Source organism: Sarcophilus harrisii, chromosome 5 (assembly GCF_902635505.1).
Source record: "Sarcophilus harrisii chromosome 5, mSarHar1.11, whole genome shotgun sequence".
NCBI classification, from domain to species: domain Eukaryota; kingdom Metazoa; phylum Chordata; class Mammalia; order Dasyuromorphia; family Dasyuridae; genus Sarcophilus; species Sarcophilus harrisii.
Genome location: NC_045430.1, coordinates 267,528,268 through 267,552,234, shown reverse-complemented (window position 1 = coordinate 267,552,234; position 23,967 = coordinate 267,528,268). Strand labels below are relative to the sequence as shown.

Below are 23,967 nucleotides of genomic sequence, written 5' to 3'. Positions count from 1 at the left end.
CCTGCCTTCAAGGAGCTTCCATTCTTCAAACTGGGAATGGGACCCACTCTGATGCCGATTTGTGCACTAATTTCCCTTCCCGCTCCTAGAAGACCCTCTCCCTCCTCCCTTGCACCTTTTTCTGGCATTTTCTTTTGTTTGTTTTATTCCCTTATCTCAATACCTGCCCTGGGCCCCTGAAGATGATAGGATCTTTCAGAGAAGACTCCTTTATCTTCAAAGTGAACTGAATGTTCCTGTGGAGAGGCCTGGGCCTGGGTTCAGATGCTGCCTTAGGAGCTTATTTGCTAGGTGACCTGCCCCTCAGCTTCCTCATCTGTAAAATGGGACAATCATCCATCCCATGCAGGGATTTTTGAAGCTCAGATGGCAATGGAAGATGCCCTTGGTGAAAGTGAGCTGTTGTGGTTATTTGATGGGTCAGAGAGACCGGGCCGGCTGGCTTTTCACTCAGATGGCTTCCTGGGACCAAGAGCAATGCATCCTCCTGGATCGACAGGGATTCCCCTCTGGGTGGCGACTTTGTAACAGGAAGAAGTGTCCAGTTCCAAATATGGCCCACCTTGGTTTCAGCCTCGAGGCGCTTCCCTACCAGGAACACAGATGAGGGGTGGGCTCCTTTGGAGCCTTTGGAGGCGGAAAGGGCTGGAGGAGGCTCGAGGCTCTCCTCAGAGGGCTGGGGCCTTGGGCCAAGCCTGCTGTTTGCACTCAGGAGCAAGGGATTCCCAGGAGAGAGCACTGGAGACGCTGCGGGAGGACCCCAGGCTCCATCACCACCAGGAGCTGGGACAGTGTGGACATCGGTGGGCTCCCTCCCCAGTGAGCTCTGGCTTGATGTGTGGAGGAGTTAGAAGTGAAGCACAAGGGGGACTGGTAATAAGACCTTAAAGCGGGCCCAGGGCTGACAGCCACTAGCAGTGCCCATGGATCTGGGAGGTTATGGCTGGACTGGGGTTCTAGTCTTGCCTCTGATGCTCCCCTGGGGGAGACCCTCCCCACTGATGCCTGGTCCCATCATTTTCCCCACAATGCCTGGAGCTCTATGGAGATTGAGAGCTTGGCTGAGATTGGTCAATGCTTCGTCCTTGCTGATCTGAAGGCGCTTTTTGGCCACAGAAGAGTTGCTTGGACCTTGGTTGGTCCTACCGGCTGGTGACTCCTCAGGTCCAAGGGAGCAGTACCTCCTCTGATAGTGCCTGGGTCCCCACTCCTAGTTCTTGCCTAGTTGGGGCCTGGAGAACTTTGGGCCGGACCTGTGCAGTAACTTGCACAACCGACTCCATCACTCCTCACCTGCCTGAACAACTTCCACCACTCTCACCTCTGGGATCCTCCCTGGTCCCAAGCTAACTGGCCAGACTTCCTGCACCTGCAGCGGTCCTTGCACGGCCGGCCACCATTCTGCAGGATGTTCTCTCCTTTCTTGGCCTGTTGGCAGCCACATATCCTTCCAGCTTCCCCTAGGACGTGCCTGTGCCTCCCTCACCGTCAGTCCTTTCTGTTCTTGTCGCCCCCAAAGCACATCAGCTCGGGGTGGGGGGGACACTTACCCTCTGGGCATGTGTTCACAGAACACCAGCAGGTTAGGGGTTCACACTACAAAGCCATCCCGGAGTCCACTCGGGCCACCTCCTCCACACCTTTCTCTGATGTGTCAGAAGCTTCTTGTGCTGTGAGACCCTGTTCCCACTTTCTCGGCATGAAGGTGGCAGCTCAGATCTCTCTGATCATCTGTGAGCCCACTCTCTCACTGAAGGGCAGGGAGCAGGGATTTAGTCACGGCCCAGGGCCTAGTAAGTTGGGTCCGGCTCTTCTAGCATGAGGGCTAGCATGAGACCATGAGTGTCTCTCTTGAGCTCCCCTCCACTTCCCAGAAATAGGAGGCAAGGCAAACATCGGCACTCTGAGCAACCTCTGGCGGTCCCTTTCTCCACTGAATAAAAGGCCCTTCTGCCTCCAGCCAGGCTGATGGCACAGCCTGTGCTCACTGGGAGCATTTCAGAACTGGCACTGTGGTGGGCATTCCCAAAGACCCGAGCTCTTATTTCTAGTCGATTTCTAATGCACTCCTTTCCACTAGTTTCAATTTTAGGGGTTTCCTTTCCACTGATTTTGATTTTAGAGGTTTCTTTCCACTGGCTTTGATTATTTCAGGGGTTTCTCTCCTTTCCACTGTTTTCAATTATTTCAGGGTTTCTCTCCTTTTCACTGACTTTGATTTTAGGGGTTTCTTCCCACTGGTTTTATTTCAGGGTTTCCTTTCCACTGGTTTCGATTATTTTCAGGATTTCTCTCCTACTGGTTTTGATTATTTCAGGGATTTCTCTCTTTTCCATTGGTTTCAGTTATTTCAGGGGTTTCTCTCCACTGGTTTTGATTTTAGGGGGTTTCTCTCCTTTCCACTGGTTTCGATTATTTCAGGGATTTCTTTTCCATTGGTTTCAGTTATTTCAGCGGTTTCTCTCCTTTCCACTGGTTTTGATTTTAGGGGTTTCCTTTCCACTGGCTTGTTATTTCAAGGGTTTTTCTCTTTTCCACTGGTTTTGTTTTCAGGGGTTTCTCTCCTTTCCACTGGTTTCAATTATTTCAGGGGTTTCTCTCTTTTCCACTGGTTTCAATTATTTCAGGCGTTTCTCTCTTTTCCACAGATTTTGATGATTTCAGGGGTTTCTCTCTTTTCCATTGGTTTCAGTTTTTCAGGGGTTTCTCTCCTTTCCACTAGTTTTGTTTCAGGGGTTTCTCTCCTTTCCACTGGGGAGTCCCAGAGGAGCCTGAAGCTGAGGGCTGTGGCTGGAGGGGACATCTCTCCCTGGGGGTGAGGGTTCTCAGTTTGCTCCCTCTTGGGATTCTGGTGGTGATGCTCCAGGTTGATGTGCACTGTTCCCCTCACTGGTGGCAACCTAGACGCAGATCCCATTGCATGACAAAGCAGTTTAGAGAGGGGGTGGAGGACCAGGTGGGAGATCTACCTCAGCTTTAGAGCATGAGCTAAACACCTGGAGCCTGTCCCTGGAAGCTCAGCCAGCATCCCTCCCTTAGTGTTGCACATGGTAGGAGTCTCACAGAGAACCTGCTAATCCCGGAAACAGGAGAGTTGTAGGCTCTGGCCGGGACTTCGGCTTAGAGTTGCCCACAACAGTGCCAGCTGAGAGTCTCAAGCTTTGTGGCCCAATGCTGCCTTTCTTGCCAGCAGGACGGTGATCACATGCCCACCTTGAGATCACCCTCTCTGGTTCCTGGGGGAATCTATCAGTCCAGCAGAGCTGCCTTTGGGTTTCAGGCTCCCACCAGCCTAATCATGGCTCCTGAACAGGACCTCCTCCATGTGCACGCTCCACAAACTGTCCCAGGGAGCCCACTCAAGCTGTGGCCTGGTTTGCAGGCAGCCACAGCCGGATGCTAAGCACAGAACCAGAATGTGTCACCCTGGGCCTTTTACACACTTCTCAGAGCTTTTAGAACACTCTTCAGTCCACATACACTAACATAGCAGCGTCCCACACGCCCTGCTTGGGCTCCAGGAGCCCTGGGAAGAGGGGCTGGGTCAGCACCAGCAGAAGGAGCTTCTCATATCCAAGGGCAGCCCAGATTAGGACACAAGGTCCTGAATTGACCTAGGTATGGCATCATGGCAACCACATCTCCAAACTCCTCCTCCTCCTTCGTTATTAGCTTATTATTATTGTGTGAGCACAACCCAGGCAATTGGCAGAAGCCCTGAGCCTAGGCCACAGGGAGGAGGAGGGGGGCCGCCAACCACAGGTGCCATATTGGGATTAAAGGGCAGCACTGGCAAGCTGAAAAAACCCATGAAGGTTGACTTTTCCTCTCACAGTGAATGTTCCTTTAGCTTCTTTCAAGGTTAAATGAAAGGAGGTACAGAAGAACACAAAGACACTTAACACAAAACTCGAATTAACTTTATTTCCCCTCATCACAATGTGTCTGCATTGAGCTTCGAAGTAACCAACTAAAACCAAATCTCCAAATGACAAAACAAGGTGTCAGAAATCCAGATCTATTTGTTTTTATTTTGTGAAAATGTTACAGCCATTGTTGGTCTGTAAAAGAACCATCATCAGGGTCAAAAATGAGTTTTATAAATTGAAAACAAAACCAAAAAAACCCAAAAAACCAAACATTCTACACTTTGGGAAGGAAAATCAGCAGTAATATCCTCACTGAAGGTTGTAAATTACATTTTTCTTCATAAAAGGTACATACTATTCCTCATATTCCACCAAAAGCAGTGGTGTAAGTTATAATTTTTTTTAATATAGATATGTATAAAACCCCCCAACTGGGACAGCTTATGGTAGGAAGCACTTTCCCTCTTCTCAAAGCACTCTCCTGCAAGGGCTGCAGAGAATTCCACGTCTTCCTCCTCAAGCTGCCGGAAACAGGTAAGGGCGCGCATCCCATATCCGCCAAGTGTGAGCGCGTGTCGCTGGACAGACCTGTCACCATTTTGTAAATGAAATAAGGAGCACCGCGCTAAAGGCAGAGTGTTTCACCAAATGCTGGCGCATCCAAGGGAAGGACGTTCTCCTTTGGCCAGTCATGGGGTCCGGGTGTCACACACACAAATCGAGCGACTTTTTGAGTCATCTCCCCCCTCTTTTCTTGCATAAAGAGCTCACCAGGGTTATTTATTTTGCACAGCACCCTTGGTGCAGTTTCTCCAAGTGCCAAAAGACACACATTTAGCCCTTGAATGACTAGCATGCACAGGAACCACCCCGGTGAGACCCATGGAAAAGCTGCTGCCGCCAACACCTTTGACATCGGTGTAAATAAAGATGCCTCGTCGTGGTGGGAGCGGCAGCAGCTTCTCGGTGGACAAAGCAAACCCGTGGAGAAATAGAAATACACATTTGATGAAACATTCTTCACACCGAGAAACGTGGAAATAAATATTCAAGACAGGGTATTCCAGTTTCTAATAGCTGTCTCCCAATCTGTAACTCATTTTCTAATTGTTTAAAAAGCTCAATACACTTTATAATTTGCATTTTACATATTGCTGTTCAGGTATCTCAAAGGAAGTGCAGGTCTCGTAAAAGAATTAAAAAAGAAAACTGACAAATTTGCATGTGCCAGGGACCAGATTCGAGGGTTCTTTGGTGCAGTTAAGTCCAAATTCTTGGCGTGGAAAGAGAATATGTACCAATAAAAAATCAAATCTGCTGCTAGACATTCACAGCAGTGCTCGGTCTTGTTTCACATTACAAATCTAAAACAGCTGTTCTCAATAAGCCAATATTTTTAAATCAGACATTGCCTGAAAATTTTGTACATGAATCTGGACCAGTGATGGTTCTGTACCCTCATGTTGCTGTGAAACATGACTGGAGCTAAAGGCAAAGACTGGTCATCTCAAGGACAACTGCCCGCAACCAGCGCTCAGAACAGTCTCTTTTAAACAGTCTTCTTGCTGGGTCTTTTCCCCTTCTTTAAAAGTAGTTTGTTTTTAATGTAGCCGCGCTTCCTCTTGGTAGTCTGAAAAGGAAGAACACGGAGAGTTAGGGCGTTCAGCTCCTGTGACCTGACTACCCCCCCAGAAGCTGCATCGAGACCCATGTCCATGGCACTGCTTTAGCTCTCCAAGCAGCCTTGTGGGTGATATCGTCACCCCTCAGGAAGGCCCCCCCCCCCCCCCGACCCTGAACGAGGGGACCCCTTGCACAAAGGCACCACATGCGGCCTCTGGGCTGACCCCTGCAGGAGCTTAGGTTCTGGTTCTGTTGCCCAGGAATCCAAAGGAGCCTCCAGCTGGTCCTGACCCTCTGTGTTTGAGTAAGTACCAGTCACTGGAAGCTTTCAGGACCCTTGAGGCCAGATTAATTACTTAACAAAGGGCTCAACATGCGCCATCTGGGGAGGAGGTGGTGAGAGGGCAGGATGCAGCAGGCCTCAGATCCTACACTTGGGGTTCTAAGAGCCCCCAAGCTCTACCCCCAGTGGCTAGAAAATCTTGGTGACTGACAGGGCAGAGGGCTGAGTTTTTCCATAGCTATCCCTGAGCTCCCTGAGGCTCCAGCCTTTAGCCCCCTCCTCAGAAGGCCCTGCAAGCAAGGCTGCCTCAAGGTTTTGTGGAACCAATGTTTCTCAGCCCCCAGAATGTCTTTCCCCAATTGTCACTAGGATGCAATTAATTTTAAGAACACAAAAGCACTTTGTTCCCCCTGGCAAGGCTGTCCTGGATGACCAGAAGGGGATGGGCAAGTTATTTCACAGGTCCCACAGAAGTGTTCAGTCTTTAGTGAAATAGGGAACAGGTGGGCCATTTTGCTGGGAAGATTGTTTAGATTTTGTTTCCTCAGCACTGGAAAATGCTTTTTAGGTGCCTCACAATGAGTAATTTAAAGTGTGATCTCAAAGTCCCCCAAAACTTAGGCTTATCGGTGAAGGGCTCCCGAAGGACCTGCCTTTGCCGCCTCTGACTGGGGAATGGTGATACCACCAAACAGGGGTTCCCTGTCCCTTCAGTTGGAGGGCGGGACAGGAGCTTGGCCAGGGAAGAAGCTGGAAACATTCCCAAAGCAAAATTCTGAAAGTCATCAGTTCAAAATACCTTTAGCCCTCCCCTCCCCAACTTCCTGTGCCCTTAACTGGTAGGAGGAGTGAGCGAGGTGCCCTTTAAAATGTCAGTCCATCAATAATGCTAAGCCCCATAAGGGGTATTTTCCTGTTTTTTAAAGGGGCTTTAAAGTGACTCATTTTTATTAAACAAAGGTCATCTTCACTAACTCAGAATGAGCCTCCAAAGCCTTAGGAAAAGGCAGCTGAGTGAGCTCCAGGTTGGGCATTGAGTCTAAGTCACTTTTCCCCTGCCAGGAGAAGCCATCAGCGGTTTTCCCCCAAACCCTGTCATGGGCCCCACTGCCCCCTTCCGCACAGCCATGGCAGCTCTCGGAGGGTTTACCTTCTTGGTGCTTAATAAATGGCTGCTGAAGCCCGGGGATGGAGTCTTTCCCCGATCCCCTGGGGGCTGACACACAGGATGGCCCCTGAGCCCAAGGAATCTTTCTGGCTTGGAGTCCCCAGCAGCTAGCACCCAACAGGTACTACGCAGTTGTTTCCTACCACAATGGTGGTAAGGAGTGGGAGAGAAGACATGATTTAAAAACAACATGGCACAGAGACTGCCTGTCTAACAGTGGCAGCTTTTCTTCTGACTCATTTCAGATCCCAGGAATCACTTTGCATGTAAGGAACTGCAGGGTGAGGGAGGGTCACAATATGAAGGGATGGGCCTCAGACCCCTCCCCCTGCAGCATTCCAGCATGCTTGCCCACTGCCCCAATTAGTAAAAAGGAATCCCAGTGATCCATCATTCATATCGCAGTCATTATGAGGCTTTTCGGGAATCATGGTTCTGGAAAAACGTCCAGCCCAGTCTCCCCGAGGAACAAGATAGGAAGGCCGTGCCGAACACACAACGTGGAGTGCGTCACAAGCAAGTGAAGATTTCAGTTTATTTCACAATGGAGGAAGAAGCCCAACACCAAAAGAATATGACGTTTAATTCTTTCATACAAAATGTCACCATTTAAACGGTTTGGCATTTTCACTTTAAGACAAATTCTGCAAGAGATACCCACAGGAAAATTAGGAGTGAGCCCCAGTGCCCGGCACGAGGCTGCCACCTGCTGGTGACCGCCGCCGGCCCTCGCACAGTGCACAGAACATGGAGGTTACCGACAGGACGTTAAACACAGACATTTGGCTTGGAGAAATGAGTCATTTACCAGTGACGAGCGAGCCAATCCCCCCCTTTTTAGGATCATTTCCCTGGGAACCCACCTTCTTTGACAAATACTTCTGTTTGGATAAAATGTTGGTGACTCTAGGCTTGTGGTCGAGGGTCTCCCTGTTCTCCAGCTGCTTCACTTTGTATATCCTAACAAGCCAGTGCTCGGACGTAAAGGCTTCTTCCAAATGTTTGAATTTAATGTCCTTGTTGCCGATCTCGGCGTTGCGTGTCCGGTCAAATCCTGGGGGCGTCCGAAAATCCAGCTGCAAAGATGCAAAATATTCATGGAAGTGAGTCTGGGGAGAAAACAAGGGTCCGAGGGGGAGAGGCCCAGGACTGGATGAGCAGCCAAAAGCCTGACTGTGGGGCAGCTTCCACCTCTGCCAAGAGTGGCTCTGCTCTGGGAAAAGCAGCACAGCAGCCTCCTCCTCCCCTCCCCCCACCTTCCCCCAGAAGGAACCATCCCCTTAACAGATGAGGTAGGGGGTGGGATGGGGAAGGGGGTGCAGACTCCTCTGCGCAGTCTGAGAGAACAGCAGGAGACAGCCCTCCGGCCCAGTCTCCCTGGCACTGCCCCCAGGCTTTCCAGTTGTCTAGCCCAGCGCCTGGCTTCCAAGTCCAAGGCTCAGGAGCGTGCTTGCCTCACTCTAGTGACCCCATTGAAGATAGATGAAATTAAGCTTCAAGGCAAGAGAGACAGAACCCTTTATTCTGACACTAGCCATCAGTCAGGGTTAACAAGTCTGGACGGTCCCAAACAGACCCCTAGCTCAGTGAGATCAGGGCGGGAGTGCTAGGGAAAAGTCTCGCCTCTCCAGGAACACTTCAACCAAGCTGACTTGGAGAAGGGAGCCTATCCTAGGAAGGTCTGACTTCCCCATCCAGGATCCCGACAAGGCCCAAGATCTCACTCCCTCAGCCCAATCTTGACAGGAGGCCCCTGGATGCTGGGCATGACTAAGTCCTGGCTGCCCAGGGAATGCCCCACCATCTGGCAGCATTCTAGTGCTCAGTAGGAACGCCTGCGGCCTCACAAGAACAAAGCTCCCCCAAATAGGAGTCTTTGCTGGGGCTCTGCAGTGAAAGGAAAAAGATGGATGGACATTTAACAACTCTTTCCATCGAGAAGCTTGACTTAAGAATGGACTATCACAGCAACCCCCTTCTTCCCCACCTGGAGGTTCCCACTCACCTGCATTTCTCCAAATCTGTAATAGGACATTTTATACATGAGGCAGTTCAGTAAGGTTGGAGAGCCTGCCTTGTCTACCCGAAACTCTCCCTGGGGGGTGAAGTAGTCACTTTCCTGTAGGGAGGAACAGAGACATTTCTACATCAGCACAGCTCCAGAAATCCAGAGACCACTTCCTTAGGTCCCTTTAAAAACAATCTCTTCAGTTACTCAATCCAGTCCAGTAAGAAAACAAGTGTGAAACCACAGACAGTCAGGGTGTACGCTCACACACGCGTGTGTAAGGCACTAATCTGAGAAAGAGCAGCCTGCCCAAGGCTGGATTCAGGAAAGCTCCCTGAAGAAGGCAGCGCAGAAGGTGACCCATGGAGGAAGCTGTACCCGTTGGGAAGAAAAGGTTTTCCCACGGGGAGCAGACAGCACAAATTTCTGAATGGCTGGGAAGGCTGTTTTCTTAGGATGTAGAAGGGATGAAGGAGATAAATAGGCTTTAAGTCACAACTGTATTGCTTGAACAGAGAGAACTTTAGAATGCACATTTAAAGCCATGACGGTAAGCCCAGGTCATCGACACACATCGACAGCAGTATCCTCCCCAGCTCCGGGCCTCTGTCCCCAATGTTTCCTGGACCTCTCCACTTTCCCTTTCCTTTCCTGTCCGGGCTGCCCCCATCAGAGATTCCAGCTCATCTGCCCCACTTATCCACCCTACCTCCACAGCTTGGAGTTGCTTCCTTTACTCCAAATCCCACCTCAAGTCTTGGGCCATTCTTGGCCCATTCTGGTCCTTGGTGCTGCCTTTCCACGTGTCCACTTGTCCCATGACAAACTCCTTCCTGGCCTGTGCTAGCCCAGCCAACTGTCCCGTTCTGGCCCACCTCTGCCCCAGCACTAGCAGCATCTTCACGCACAATCTCCCAGCGTAAGCTCCACCTTCTAGCAATGAGATGCTCATTCTCTCCCTCCAAAATCCTTATGCTCTCACTTTTAGAGTCAGGGAACCTGTATTAAGCACCTATTATGTGCCTGGTACTCTGCAGCCACTTCCCTACCTGTAACAGTTGGAGGGCCAAATCCAGACCTTGCCTGGGTTTGAACAGTTTAGACCCACAAACTAAAGGGTTAAGCAGCAGGTGCTTAATAAATGCATGACCCTGAGAAGGGAGCCTGATGCAAAAGAAGGCCTCACCTGACTCAGAGCCGGGGCCGGTCATACTGGATCAATGACCCCTTCCTCCGGGCGCCCCCCCCAGACAGACAGACAAATCTCACCCCCATAATACCACACTGAGGTGCAGCCTCAAGCACTTCTATGACTGGGACTCTAGCCTGATTCAAAATACAAATATTCCACCTCGAGCAAAAGCTCATCTATTAGTTCAGGGGTTTTCAGTCATGTCTGTTTTTTGAGACCCCCCCATGGGGTTGTATTGGCAAGGACACCGGCCTAGTTGGCCATTTCCTTCTCCAGTCCATTTTACAGAGAAGGAAACAGAGGCAGTTGCGGGGCCAGGTGACTTGTCCAGGCTCACCCGGCCTTCCAGACTGCAGGTCCAGTGCTGAGCTGCCCAACGACTAGCAGAAGAACCCTAAAAGCAGTGACCCCTGCTTTCTAAATCCACTCCAACACAGGGAGCCCCATTTCCTATGTCCCCACATTCTGAGGAGAGTGCCTCTTTTTGAGCTTCCCCTCTAGGGACAGGAACTCCTCTAGGGTTCCCCGACCCCGGAACTCTGGGCCAATGAGAAGGGCGCTCTGGTCACTGTGTGTGCACGAAAACTCCTGGACCAGGTGACGCCTTTCTGGGCTCTGACCAGGCTCTCATAGGGACACCCAAAACTTTTCCTTCAAGTCAGCTCCTTAGGTAGTCACAGAAAAGGAGGCTGGGGGCAACCACGCAATATCCTTGCCTATAAAAGGTCCCTCCCTCCCCAGGCAGGTAGCAGAGCTGAGATGCTGCTCCCCTCTGTGGGAAAGCCCGCTGGCCAGCCCCAGGTAAAGGGGGAGGAGAGGCGGGCACTCTCTGCTCTCCAACTTCCCTTCAGAGAGGACCGGAGGCAGCACAGAGCTGGACGTTCCCCAACAGGCAACTGTGCCCTTCCTTCCAAAGCTCACTAGATTGGCTTTCGACCAGTCCTCCTGCTGCCCCAAGGGTTGCAGAGATGGACAAGACCAGGGGTGGGAGGGGACAGAAATATATCCAAGCCATCCCAAAGCAGACTTGGGCAAAAACAAGGAGGACTGTGATGGGAAGTTGGAGGAAAGAGCCCACTTCCCATGAGTGATTTTTTTTTATTCTTGGAGAGGGCACCTCAAGGTGGGAAGGCACAAAACCCATTAAACAGAGGACAGACACATTTGGCCCCTAGGGGGCTGGATGGAGGGAAGAAGTGAAGGAGTCTGACAGACTATGGAGGAAGACTGACCCAGCAGTCCCATGATAGATGGGTAAAAACAGGCAGCGAGTGGAGGGGACAAGCATGGGGAGTGTGTCCAGAGCAGGGGCTTCATAACCCTGGCTGACTGGATTACCAGCAGTTCACACTGCCCGTTTTTCTTGGGGACACCAATCTTTCATAATTCTAAGTTACTTCTTACCCGAATGTCTTTCGGATGCTCCCCTTCAGCTATCCTGACCATCCAGAGAAACTTATTGATATCATCACCAGAATAACCAATGACGCCTCCAAAAATAATCAAGACATAATCCACATCCAGGCTCCTCATGATCTTATAAGCTGCCGTTTCATTTGAAGACATGGCTTTCCCAACCTAGACCATAAATTCAAAATAAAAAAAAAGCAACAGACATTGAAACCAGCTCCAGAAGCCCCGCAGAGCTCTACTTTCAGTAGATTCTAAGAGAAATGGCAGATTTTATGCAGAGAGGTCACGGACTTGGGGTCATTTCAGCTTCCCAAACCAGAGACTTCTCGGCCGCATCCAGCCTGGGCTGGCTAGGCCTTGGTTCTGGGAGATGTGCCCGTGATGAAGGCCTCCATGCTCTGCAGCATGGGTGTTAATGGTGAGTTTCTTTGCTACAATTTCCAGACTCAAAATTCAATAATATACAAATAATTTTCAAAGTTAATCACCCAAATAAAGCAGTTTTCAAAGGAATTTCCAACATCCACGTTTGGCCTGGTCCTGTACAGACTGGACAGAAGCCAGGCCAGCTGCCCAACCTCCCCCTTCATGTAAACAGACAGAGAAGCACCAAGAAGCAGGGAGCCAAGAAGCCCGGCACCCAGGCTCCCTCCAGCACCATTTCCCATGGCACACAGAACCCTCACCAGTGCAATGTGACTGTTATTCCACGTGTTGTTGTCAACCAGCGTCGTCCTGTTGGCCATCCCGGCAATCTGGTAGCCATAATCCCACCAAGACATGACCCGGGCGTGTTCGTCGGTGTTCTGCCTTAGCCAGTAGTATGCTTCTCGGAAATCATCCAAGATATTCCTGGTGCTGAAATGAGATGACCGTGCACTTTGAGATGAGGGGACCGACCTACCAGGGACGAAGGCGCTACAGAATGCCAACCCTGACAAGCAGGTCAGCAATGTGGACCCCGCCATGGCGTTGAGGCCTCTGTCTGATGGGGACGGGGTGTCGTGCCCACAACCTCCCCAGCCCCGCATGGACAGCAAGGGCTCTTCTCCTTACCCGTCATGGTTGTAGGAGGCCAGCACTATGCTGGGGCTGGAGTAGGCGTTGCTCGTTACCCAGGTGCAGTGGACTGCAAACATCATTAACAACATCAGCATCAACATGGTGACGATGCTTTTGATGTTGGGCCCCAAGCCTTCTTCAGCTTTTTCTTGCTCAGATACGTGTTTCCTCACTTTACCTGCCTGAGGAAACAAACAATCATTCACAACTTATTTTGTTTTTCCTTCTGTTAAGATCTCTCTCTCTCTGAAATATATGTGAAAACAAGGTAGCTTATCTCCTCCTTTCTACCCAAACTTTCACCTCCCGCTTTAACTTGAGCAGAAGCTTTGAATTGGCTTTAGGGCAAGAAGCCTGGTCCTCCTCTCGATGCTGGAGAGGCGGCATCCCCAAGCCAGGTTCTACGCCAACCATGCTCTCTCGGCACCCACTCGTGGGCCCCTCACAGGGGATGCTCCTTTGTGAGACAGCAACACATTTGATCCTCCCGAAGAGAGACAGACAGGGAGCATATTAACAAGCACAGCTCCCATCAAAGAATGAGCAGCAGGAAGAGACCCAAGCTCTACAAATGCAAACCCAAATGTGGATTTGGGATTATGGTGGATCATCTACTGAGGAAATGAGGAGCCTGGACTTCCAGAAATGCTCCTCCCCAAGTCCTTTCTGCTGGATCTCACTGGGAAGGAAGACCTCCTAACTCAGAAGCAGTGAGGACATTCACCCCTGTTAATAGACAGCTGTGCTCTGTGCGCCCCTCTGGCACAAGCTCCCATCAAATGGGACATCATCTTTCCCTTTACCAATCTGCCTCCCAAGGGATGATGTGGGTTTGACTTACATCCCATGTGACAACTGCAGAACTCAAATCAAACAATGACCATTTTTAATAAACTTCACTCAAGGCATTTTATCACCTCTCAAGCCAGAGTAAGAGCCTTCAAACACGATGTGCAAACAAGCCCTGACTAGAACCCCGGGAAGCAGCCCTTGGCCAAAGACCCAGAGTGGTCCCCTGCGCCAATCTGCCCACCCCTGGCCCTGTCTCCACTCCCCCTGGGGCTTCTCCAGGAGAAGCTGTCTCCTTGCAGGTCGCCTACCTTGTCATACAAGTTTCCTGGATTTCTTTTGTCGTCTTCGTCACTACTGTCTTCCACGGGGGGGCTTTCCCGCTTGAGATCATCCCCCAGGTAGTGCTCAAAGACATTGGAGAAAGCAATTGCAGACAGCATGCAGACCACGGGGGTCAAAGTCAGCATCAGGCGTACCATCACCCCAGCAAAGTAGACGGCGCTGATTGCGTACAGAGCCACTGGGATGAGAGAGGTTCACTTTTAATCATAAGAGAGTAGGAAACTCAACTTTTAGACAGTAATGACAAGACCAAAAACTCCTCCAAAGAACGGTTTGTTCTTTAGTTACCAATACTGGCCGATAATTAATAGCCACCGTCATAAAGCATAATTTGTTATTAACTTCCATAATTAATGAGACTATGGCGTACTGAGATTGCAGCGCTGTTACCAAAGAGATGGGGATTCTTTTCGGTCACATTTGTCAATAGTGATGGATTTTCTATGGCTGTTATGCCTTTAGAGGAAAATGCACTTATGTTAGACTTCATAAAGCCTGGGAAGGAAGTGCACAATCCCCTACAAATCCTCCATGGCAAACATTGGTAGTTAAAGTCTATTCTGGAGCAATAAATGAAGCAGAAATAATGCCATTTATTAAGCGAAATCTGTAGTGTCTCAAAGTCATTCCTGAGAGATCTGGAGATTTTGAAATCACAGAAAAGTGACTTTTCTAGATTGCTCCAGGTGGACATTCTAGAAGTCTACAATATCCTGTCCTCCATGGCCATTGGTGGAGCCCCAATGCTCTCCTCCCTTGGACGATCACAAATTGAAGTTAGATGAGCTCTGAGAAGCCCCTTAAGTCCTATCCTCTCTTCCCCAGGGAATGAAGTGGCTAAATCTAAGATATCTCTCCCCCCACTCCCCAATGTTGGGCATTCCCCTCTCACCAAGGTCAGGCCCGATATCCTTTATCTAATCCCCCTGCCCTGGTCTGTTTCACTCAGGGTCACCCTGGATGGGAGCCTGGCTTCCTCTCCTGGGCAATCACACCCTGGGCTCCTCCAAAGCCATGACACCTGTGTCTTTTTCAGAAGGGACTGCCTGCACCCCCAGATTCTGCTGTCTCGGTTCAAACACTTGGATTTGGAGTAATGCCTAAAAACATGGGTTTTCAATATTCTATGTTGTAACTTATTAATTCTTTTGTTGCCCTGCTTTGTGGTCCTACGATCAAGAGAGTGCTCTGCTTAAAAACAGAATTTACTCAGTTTCACATAAATATTTTCTCCAACAAGAAATTCTAGAGGTGCTGTAGCCTGATTTTACAAGCTGCTTGGTAGCTCTCACAGTAGTAATTTTATTCAAGTGGGTTATATTCTCAGTTAAAGACAAAAGTCTGGAAATTTAAGCCAGAATCTTACAATCTTAGGCAGACCACAGAGCAAATCCTTCAAATTTCTAACTCTATTATGTTAAGAAAATGAAAATGTTCCATGAGCCAAAAATGAAATAATATAACCTCCCCCAGGCAACTGAGACAACACTAGAAAAATGGTTAATAAATATATAAAGCACGTGCTGGTGAACCAGAGCCATCACTGAAACCATGTTAGTGAAGAGCTCTGAGTGCTATGGAATTACTTTTAAATCACATTAAAGTCACTCTTAACTTAAGATCATCTAAAATTGACTTGATTTTTTATAATTGAGATGGGAGCAACACAGTCACTTTATGCTTGTAGTAGTCACAGGTAGTTATAAATTCTTAAATGGTACCATTTGTTCAAATATTATATTTACTTCCTGCTCTCTAGAAGAGCTGAGCTATTAACTTCTGTATACCAACTCATTGCTTAGCAATATAAATAGAATTATAAAAACACAGCTATTTTAAACATTGGATTTTTAATCCTAAATATCAAAAATTTAAACCATTGAAATAATGGAGAATTTTGCCTAAATGGAGAAGATATATAATATAATAAGTTCTATTATATATAATATATATACAAATAGAAATTTCATCAAGGCAATTGTTTCAAATCAAAGATATTTTTGAACATTTCTCTTACCAAACACTCTTTCATCATTTATATTTTTGATACAGAACCACAGGCCTGCTGGGAAGGTGCACACAAGAATATGGAGATCAAAGAAGAAGGATACCCATGTCGTAGGCTGATGTTCAGACACTGAGGCAATGATGGGAATGTGTATTTTTGCATACCTAGTTTAAGAAAGAAAGCATAATTTTGAAACGCTGCAAATTCCTTTCTTTCTAGACTTAAAGCATTTCTTTTCATGACCATGGTTGACTTCTCACCAAACTCGTTGCTGAAGCAATGCTTAAAACAATATAAAAAAAGCTGGCTTTTGAGCCACTCTGGACCTATTCTAATTGGCTGTTTGACCCTGGCCAAAGACCAGCCAAAAGGAGCCAGTCTGACTCAATGGACAGAGAGCGTTTGTCCCTCCCTTGAAGTTTCTTCCACTTCTAACATTATAGCTTCTCCTCCCATGACGGGCCTATGGTAGACAGATGGCCCAGTGAGCTCAGCCCAAACTGAGGAAAATCATGGCGGGTCATTCAGGAGCACTCACAGAGATTGGACACAAAAGAGCTCTGACTTCCAATGAACTAGATAAATAAAATCTTGCCTAAGCTACAAGTTCTGCTCCCTCTGTCTGCCTTCGAAATAAAAACTCTGCAGCTTATTAAGTGCCATCTAATGGGCTCCAGGACTCTCCTGTACTTTTTACAAGCAGATGTTAAAAGGAATGTTACATAGTTATTGAGGGAAAAAAAATTGGCCTGGAACTTAAATTTATAGCATTAGCCAAAAAGATGGTGCAACCTGAACTGGACATAAAATGAATTAGAATAACTTTTCTACAAAAATACTAAACCATGGTCTCACATTTTCTGAGTCATTACATAGAACATCAAGTCAGCCAGTCACGTATGTGACACTTCTAGCTCAAATACTTTACTTCAGTCATTAATGGTGAGGAACCATGAGGATGGAATACCACATTAGACATGATTCTTTATAGCATAAGAATATTTGTTTAAAAATACCAACTGATCAAAGGCTGCATTATCTCTTACAAGTACACCTTCTATTTCTGTTTGAAATAAATGGCCATAGACTTTATTTCCAAAATAATGAATGCCATGTGTTACATATATACACCTATTAATGTCCACTCAGTTACAGGCAGAAGAGGAAAGCAATTCTACACATTACTCGGATAGTTGTCCATTCATGACTGAAAATAACAAGTGAAAAAAGAATACTGACATCCTCAGGAAAACAGGCCTGGCAGCAATCTGGTGGGAGAGTGCTAGATGTGGCACCTCAGAACTGAGTTCTAAACTTTCTTGGCTATCATCCTCACGCCCCAGGGGGTTCCAGGCTACCCCTGCCTTTGGGCCCTAGTTTCCTCATCTGTAGAATGAGGCTGACCCTGAAGAATGTATTTTGAAAAACAAAAAGCTATTACAAATTAAATACATGCAAAGATACTTTTCAACATCCACTTTTGCAAAATCCTGTGTTCCAAATTTTTCTCTCCCCTCCCTTAGACAACAAGCAATTCAATATAGGTCAACCATACCCCAAGGACAACACCATCAAAAAGTCAATGACAGATCTACCTGGAGGTGGCGAATGCAGCTAAGATAAATTTTAATCTCTCCACCTCTTGGGATAGTAATAATCTTCGTGTATCCCTTTGTAAGTTCAATACTTTAACATAAATATCATGACATCATTTCCCCTCATTTTTACTTACCCAGTGTCCCACAGTGAATAAAATCTGCCACTCCATGGTGCAATATAACCTAGAAGAGTTAAAAAAAAAAAAAAAAAAAACATAAAAAGGAAATCTAAGAAATTGAATTTAAAAAAGAAACAAAAACATTAAGGGTTTTAAAAACTTAATTATTAATAAAATATATTTTACTTTACTTTTGGAGGCAACAGCCTACGGTCCTAAGTTATATGGCTGGCACTAGAACAAAACAAGGTTTATGGACACATAGGACCAGCTGTGGGAAGATGGAGAAATTAAGAAGGCCACATCACTATGCTGAGCCTTCAGCCCTTGGTCTCCTGACTTCAGAGTAGTCAGTGCCTCCAATTGACACTGGGGCTCTCCCCACCCTCAGATACAATCTCCTTTCTCTATGAGGACTCAGCAAGGGAGAGAGAGAAGTGGTCAGATCGGCTACAGGAGAACCAGGAGAGAAGAAACTTTAAAGGAAGAGAGGATCCTCTCTGCAGAGAGGACTGCAGAGTGGTCAAGGAGGAGGAGGAGGGAGAAGAGCCCCATTTTGGTGCCATGCTGGTGGCGAGAGGAGCTGAGAAGAGTGGGCGAGAGTCTATGCAGAGAGAGGGAGAGATCCAGGAGGATAGCTCCTAAGAAGGGGAGACACGGGCAGTGCCCTAGCCAAGAAGGGAGAGGCTGGAGCAAGGAGGGACAGAGGGGGCCAATCTCTCTGGTCCTGATGTTGCGCTCCCAAGATGGTAACTGAGCATGACCAAGAGGACTCCTTCTCCTAAGCTCTCTCCCCCCTGCCCTGTGCCCCCTTAGTCCCAAGGCCTTCCTCCCCTGTGGTCCCTCCTACCCCCCTCCCTTTGCTCAAAATCCTCACCCTCATCAACCTCAATCAAGGGAGACAACCCCTCGTCCATTTATCTGTGCCCTCTTTGAAAGAAAACAAATCTGGAATCTGAAGAAGGCTACACATGCTCAGCCCGTCTCTTCTCTCTCTTTCCAAGGGGGCTTTTTGAGGTTTTAGTGGCAACGGAGGCAGTTACTGCTGACTGATTCAGGGGCCTCTGGAACCTAAGCTTCTGGGCCCAGGGCATCCACTGGCCTGTATTGGCTAAGAACAGGGAGACACCTGACCTGGATTTCACTGGATCCAGGGCTTCTCCCCCACCTTTGGCAGCCATGCTCCAGCCACTCACTGGTTGGGCAGACCACAAGTACTGCTTGGCAAGGAAACTGAAAGAAAGGCTCCGACGGGGACAGGGGCTGCCCAATGTGGCCTCCAGATAGCCAGCGAGGGACCATTGCTAAACAGGCAGAGACACACCAAGTTGGGGGTGATGGAGCCTTGACATGAGAAAGCAGGAGGGGACAAAAGGCACCTCAAGTCCCACTGGATCTGCAGAGAGGCCTATAAGTTACACATTTCATATGGCCCGAGAGGGGGGGAAGCAACGGACCCCCAAGTGAGCCAGGAGCCCAGCCATAATCCCCCTCATTCTCCCTCCTTAGGAAGCAGCGTGCCATGCTTTGTGCTCCTCTCTCTGAAGACTATCTCCTCCTCACATGCAAACTGCCCCCTTCCCACTCTCCTATCCCACTGCCTTCTCTCATAAAATGTAAGCTCCCAGAGGGTAGGGACTGTCTAGGTGCTTCTGTTGGTATGGACAGCTCCTGACACCTAGCAGTATCCATTGTTTCATTTAGCTCTCTCCCATTTTTCTAGAGCCTGAAGAATATCTCAGGCCCACCCCTCTGCTGTATAGTGAGCCATGAGGAAATGGGGCTCAGCACTGGGGGCAAGGATACTTGATGCTTGGGAAAAGGAAGAACACCTTTTTCCTGCTTAGGAAAGGCCTCCACTATTTTTGTGTTAAATAAGACCTTTTCTATATCCTGTCAATTCCTCAAAACAAGAACTTTTAGAAATAAAGAAGGGCCGGTGTTCCCGTAGAGTGGTCCACCCAGACTACAGCTGGCATGCTATATTTGATTCTGGGAACCACATTTTAGGAAGGCCACCAGATGTTGAAGGCGGATCGACTGGGAAATCGACTGGGACAACAACTGCCTTCCAGCATCCAGCATTGGAATTGTTCTATTCTAAGAATAATGAATTGGTTCCATGACAGCTGGCCACAGGAGGACGGTGGGAGCCAAGCTGAGTCTGTGTGAGTATTGACTGAGTTACAGTAGGGATTCTTTTCCAAGTAGAGGGAGGTCTCTCCCAGCTCTGCCGCCACTCACCGGTGTAAGTCAGGTAGATCACACTCAGGAACACAGCGCCCGCAGCCAGGGATACTCCCAGGAAGAAAAGGGTCTGAAACTCCTGCTTTGTCAGTCTGTCTCTGAGATACTGCAGGAAGGCATATGCCTGGATCAGTGCAAAGACACCTAAAGAAAAGGGAAAACATGTTGATGCACTAGCACCATCCCAAAGTTAAGCAAGCAATTTCTAGGAATCTCATTTAAAAGCTCCTTTTTCAACCTATCTTTGAGTTGTTTTCTTTTAATATGAAACACTTATTTTGAGCAAAACTAAGACTGCTTTTGGAATCTGTTAACAACTCCAATTCTTCTAGTTAAGAATTAGCTAAGAAGGGAGCATCTCATCTCCTTACTCTAGATACTGCTCTCCAGAAAATCCTCTAAGAGCCAGGCATGTTCTTTTTGCTCCTATAATTAATCTCAAACTCCTCTCTGGATGTACGCAAGTTGCCATTAGTTGAAAGTCAGGCAAGATAATTCATATTTTGAATGGCATTAATCCCATTCCTCCACATTAAATACTTCCCCTCTACAACCTTCAGTGAGATGCTAGTTAAGAAAATTACATCAGAGAAGAAAGCCCCTTCGATTTGCCTTATTTCAAGAGGGAAAAAAAAAAAAAGGATCTTTGACAATCTGGAAAACACTTAAGGATTATTGATGGACGATTAACATTTAGAACAAGGGAATAGTATATTTAGATTGATTATCTTTTTTTTTTTTTGCTGGAAATACCTGCTCTGGAAGCTAAAGCAATAAACAAAGTTGACTAGAATGATTTAAAATAAAGGGGAAAGGCAATAAAAAATAGATAAAATTTTCTTACAGAATATCTCAAATTGCATAAAATAAGACTGGGCATTAAAGCATCTCAATGAATAAAAAATGAGTTTTATTCCCCTAATTATTTTGTGCCTTTTGTAAAATCTAGGTTGCCAAAGATCTAGATAAAGGAAAAATTAATACCAAAGCATGATCAGCTACAAACACCACTAGTTTTACTTTCAATTTTGCCTGTATATTTACAAAAAGCATCAAAAGTGATTATGTAGCCAACTGATTACAAGTTATTCTTTCCAACAAGTTGACAGTGACAGTCCAGTTGATTATCAATAAATTACAGCTGTGTGGAGACACTTGCTTACCTTGTCCCTAGGCTAGTCCATCTAAATGAGCTTATCATACAGTATTTCAGGGAGCAATTGAGGGGTGGAGGGGGGGAAGAAGTTCCTACCCTTGAGAGTGGCCAGAAAATGCCCTATATTCCAACTTTTTCTGCTAAGTCAAGGGTCACTCTTGGGGCAGTCATTTCAGAGTGCCAACCAATTTCAGGAACAACTGAAAATCAGATAGTCAAGAGCAAGCAAAAGGTCAATTATTAGAATCTCCAACTCCCAGCCAAGTCTTGGGAAACATGTATCTCCCATTGTTGAGCTATTTGGCACAGCTGCTTTACATCAACACTGGGCCAAAGAACTGTGGGTTTTGTCACACTGACAGGGATGTGTTGCTGCTTGTTGTACAGGATGGGCGTGTGACATGTATCCCATCGAATTCCAAGAAATGAGGGTTGGTATGTCTGGGCTGCCGCTGAGGATGTGCTCACAGACAGCCCGACATTATATAGAAGCCCATCTATCCATAGAAGCTTTTCCTTTACAAATTGGCCAGGATGATGAAAGGTATCAAATAACGACCTACCCATTGTTTAATTTTACCCATTTCTTTTTCAACTATGAGGAAAAAGGAACCTCTCTCATGTACCTGCAGCGGCCATGTGTTCGCTTGTCCTGATTGGCTGGAATCCCACAAAAGGAATCTGCATGGATAATATCAGTCCCACGATGTAGAAAGTGCTATATGCTACAAAGACAAAATGGGAAGCAGTTAAATTCTACCCAAGAGGCACTCCCAGACTTTTATGCAGACATGCTATTTCACCTTTGACCTGAAATTCTGAGTTGATAGGTTAGTTTGTTCATAGGGATTTTTGTGATACTATTTTATGTGACTGGAAGCTGCTTTTGGTAGAGTTTCCTTCCTTATACCAGTATAATTAAGTTACAAGTTTAGTAAGAAAAAAAATTCTCCTTGACAAATACTCTGTGAGTAATGCTACTTTACAGCCAGACAATTCCCACTTCCAAGCATGCCACTTTATCTCTGGCTTCGCTAGGTGCTGCTCATTGTCCTGCGGCACTGGGAGGTGTGGGTTCGGTCTTAGCTGGCCTCCTCAGCACTTACCATCACAGAAAAAGACAGGTATTGGTTTCAGGTTATCACTATCTGAAGTGTCTGTGATGGAGGAGACACATTATTCTTATAGGCTCAAACACACACGGTTTACACCAACTTCCCACCAATGGCACCTAACTATGAAGAGCTGCTTCACTTCTCTAATTTTAACCACCACATTATAGTTTCTGAGTAGAGGAATGTTGACAGTGTTTAATATTTTTAAGAGAAAAGCTACTGCAGGGCACCAATAAATGGCATGACTGGTGGCTCCAGTTAGCATCTTGATTTCTGTATCTCTAAATAAATATAATGGGGAGAGAGGAAGAAGGGAGGAAGGAAAAGAATTTGGCATTTAAACAACTGTTTTTATAGGTAATTGGAGAGAGGGAAACAAAAAATTAAACATTAAAAAACCCAATGTGGCACTGAGTCCATGTAAGTCCTATATTAATAAAGGATGAACTTATCAAGTCTGGGATAATAATTTTCACCAGAAAAAGATTTTTGGTTTTATCCAAGAGGCCATTTGTGCAAATGGGGAGTCTAGGCACTGGGAACACCAACACCAGCAACCCTGGTGCTCTGTGGGACATAAAGAAAAATTAGGCAAAATCCCTGCTCCTAAGAGCTTAGGGGCTGATGAGGGAAGTTTCTGTGGCTTGATTCTAGACACCAAGACACCCTCCCAAGAGTTAATGAGGTTTCCTGGGCACCAATTTCTTAATGCCTAGAAATGGTGCACCTGGACATCTGCAAATGAAAAGCAGAAGATTCTCAATATCCCCCAAATAAATGCACACTCCCCCCACCCCGTCCCATATTACTTCCATGTTAATGAACTATGAAATCCCTCCATCCAGTCACACTTTCCGGTCATCCCACAGTGCTCTCTTCCTTCACTGTGATCTCTGATCCCTCCCTCCACCATGAAGTTGTGTCCCCAGGACCAGCCTCCCCACCACGTCCCGGCTCCTCTCCCATCCTCTCGCCTGGCTGACCCTCGTCTCCTGCCAGTGCCGTCTGGCCGAGCCTCAGCCCAATTCCTCCCGCCCTTCGCTGGCTTCACTGACCCCAAGGTTACCGAACAACAGGAGAAGGCCACGAAGCTGTGCTGAGCCTGCCACAAATGTGGGTGCTCACCATGGTGAGGCATTCCTTCTCACCACATGGGGGCTCTTGCTCCCCTTGCATCCCTGCTCAGGTCCCCACGCTCCCTCCCAGCTCACTCTGAGCTCCCTGCCTTCGGCCACATTAAGGAGGGTCCCTCTCCCCTCCAAAACACAAAGGGCTGTGCCCCTCTTCCTGGCAGACTCTTCCCTTCCCTTTGGGCCACTTTCCTGGAGAAGGAGGTCCATCCCCCCCCACTGGCTCTGGACCTGACTACAGGTTTCTGCAAAGTTACCAGAGACTTTGTTTCAGCCCTCTCGGTGGCCTCTGACGCGGCTAACTTCTCCACCTCCCCCGCTCCTTCACACACGGTCCTGAGGCTCCCTCTGGTCCAGGGTCCCAGCCATCTCCTCTCTGCAGAAGCTCCCCAGTTTGCTCTGTCCAGTCCCGGGCCCTCTCCTGACTTCCAGAGTCAGTTCCCCAGCTCACTACCAAGGGACCTTCCTAAAAACTGCAAACCTGACCATCCCTCCTCCCCTCCATGGTCCCCATGACTTCCAATCCTCTTCTTCAGGGGCTTCTAGAGTCCCCGTAATTTGGCCCCTTCCTACCTTTCCCCATGCCTTTATCATGGCACTTGCCGTCTAAAATTTACCCATTAATGTCCATTGTATCAAGCCAATTCCTGAGTAATTCCCAGCTTCCCTAAACTCAGGATATCCCATTAAGTCAATCCATACATACTGGGTGCCTGTGATGTGGTCAGTAACCCGAGGGCTCCAAAGGAGCTGAAAGCGTCCCGGGCCTCCAAGGACAGAGGCCTAACCAGCATCCCATGCCAAGTGCTCCACGGGAGGACAATGGCCATATACCCTTCTTC

General features: G+C 47.6%; 1 protein-coding gene across 1 annotated transcript in view; it reads right to left on the bottom strand.

Annotated features, from left to right (window-relative positions):
• Positions 1 to 3,898: 3,898 nt before the first annotated feature.
• Positions 3,899 to 23,967, bottom strand: part of STT3B (STT3 oligosaccharyltransferase complex catalytic subunit B) — an 82,425-nt gene continuing 62,356 nt past the window's right edge. Inside the window, exons 6-16 of the mRNA XM_031940430.1 lie at positions 21,507 to 21,605; positions 19,722 to 19,868; positions 17,493 to 17,541; positions 15,770 to 15,924; positions 13,719 to 13,930; positions 12,613 to 12,800; positions 12,243 to 12,414; positions 11,548 to 11,721; positions 8,949 to 9,062; positions 7,807 to 8,019; positions 3,899 to 5,499 (exon numbers count right to left, since the gene is read on the bottom strand). Of these exons, the coding sequence (XP_031796290.1) occupies positions 5,419 to 5,499; positions 7,807 to 8,019; positions 8,949 to 9,062; positions 11,548 to 11,721; positions 12,243 to 12,414; positions 12,613 to 12,800; positions 13,719 to 13,930; positions 15,770 to 15,924; positions 17,493 to 17,541; positions 19,722 to 19,868; positions 21,507 to 21,605 (1,604 nt within the window). The 3' untranslated portion in view covers positions 3,899 to 5,418. The remainder of the gene's footprint in view (positions 5,500 to 7,806; positions 8,020 to 8,948; positions 9,063 to 11,547; positions 11,722 to 12,242; positions 12,415 to 12,612; positions 12,801 to 13,718; positions 13,931 to 15,769; positions 15,925 to 17,492; positions 17,542 to 19,721; positions 19,869 to 21,506; positions 21,606 to 23,967) is intronic.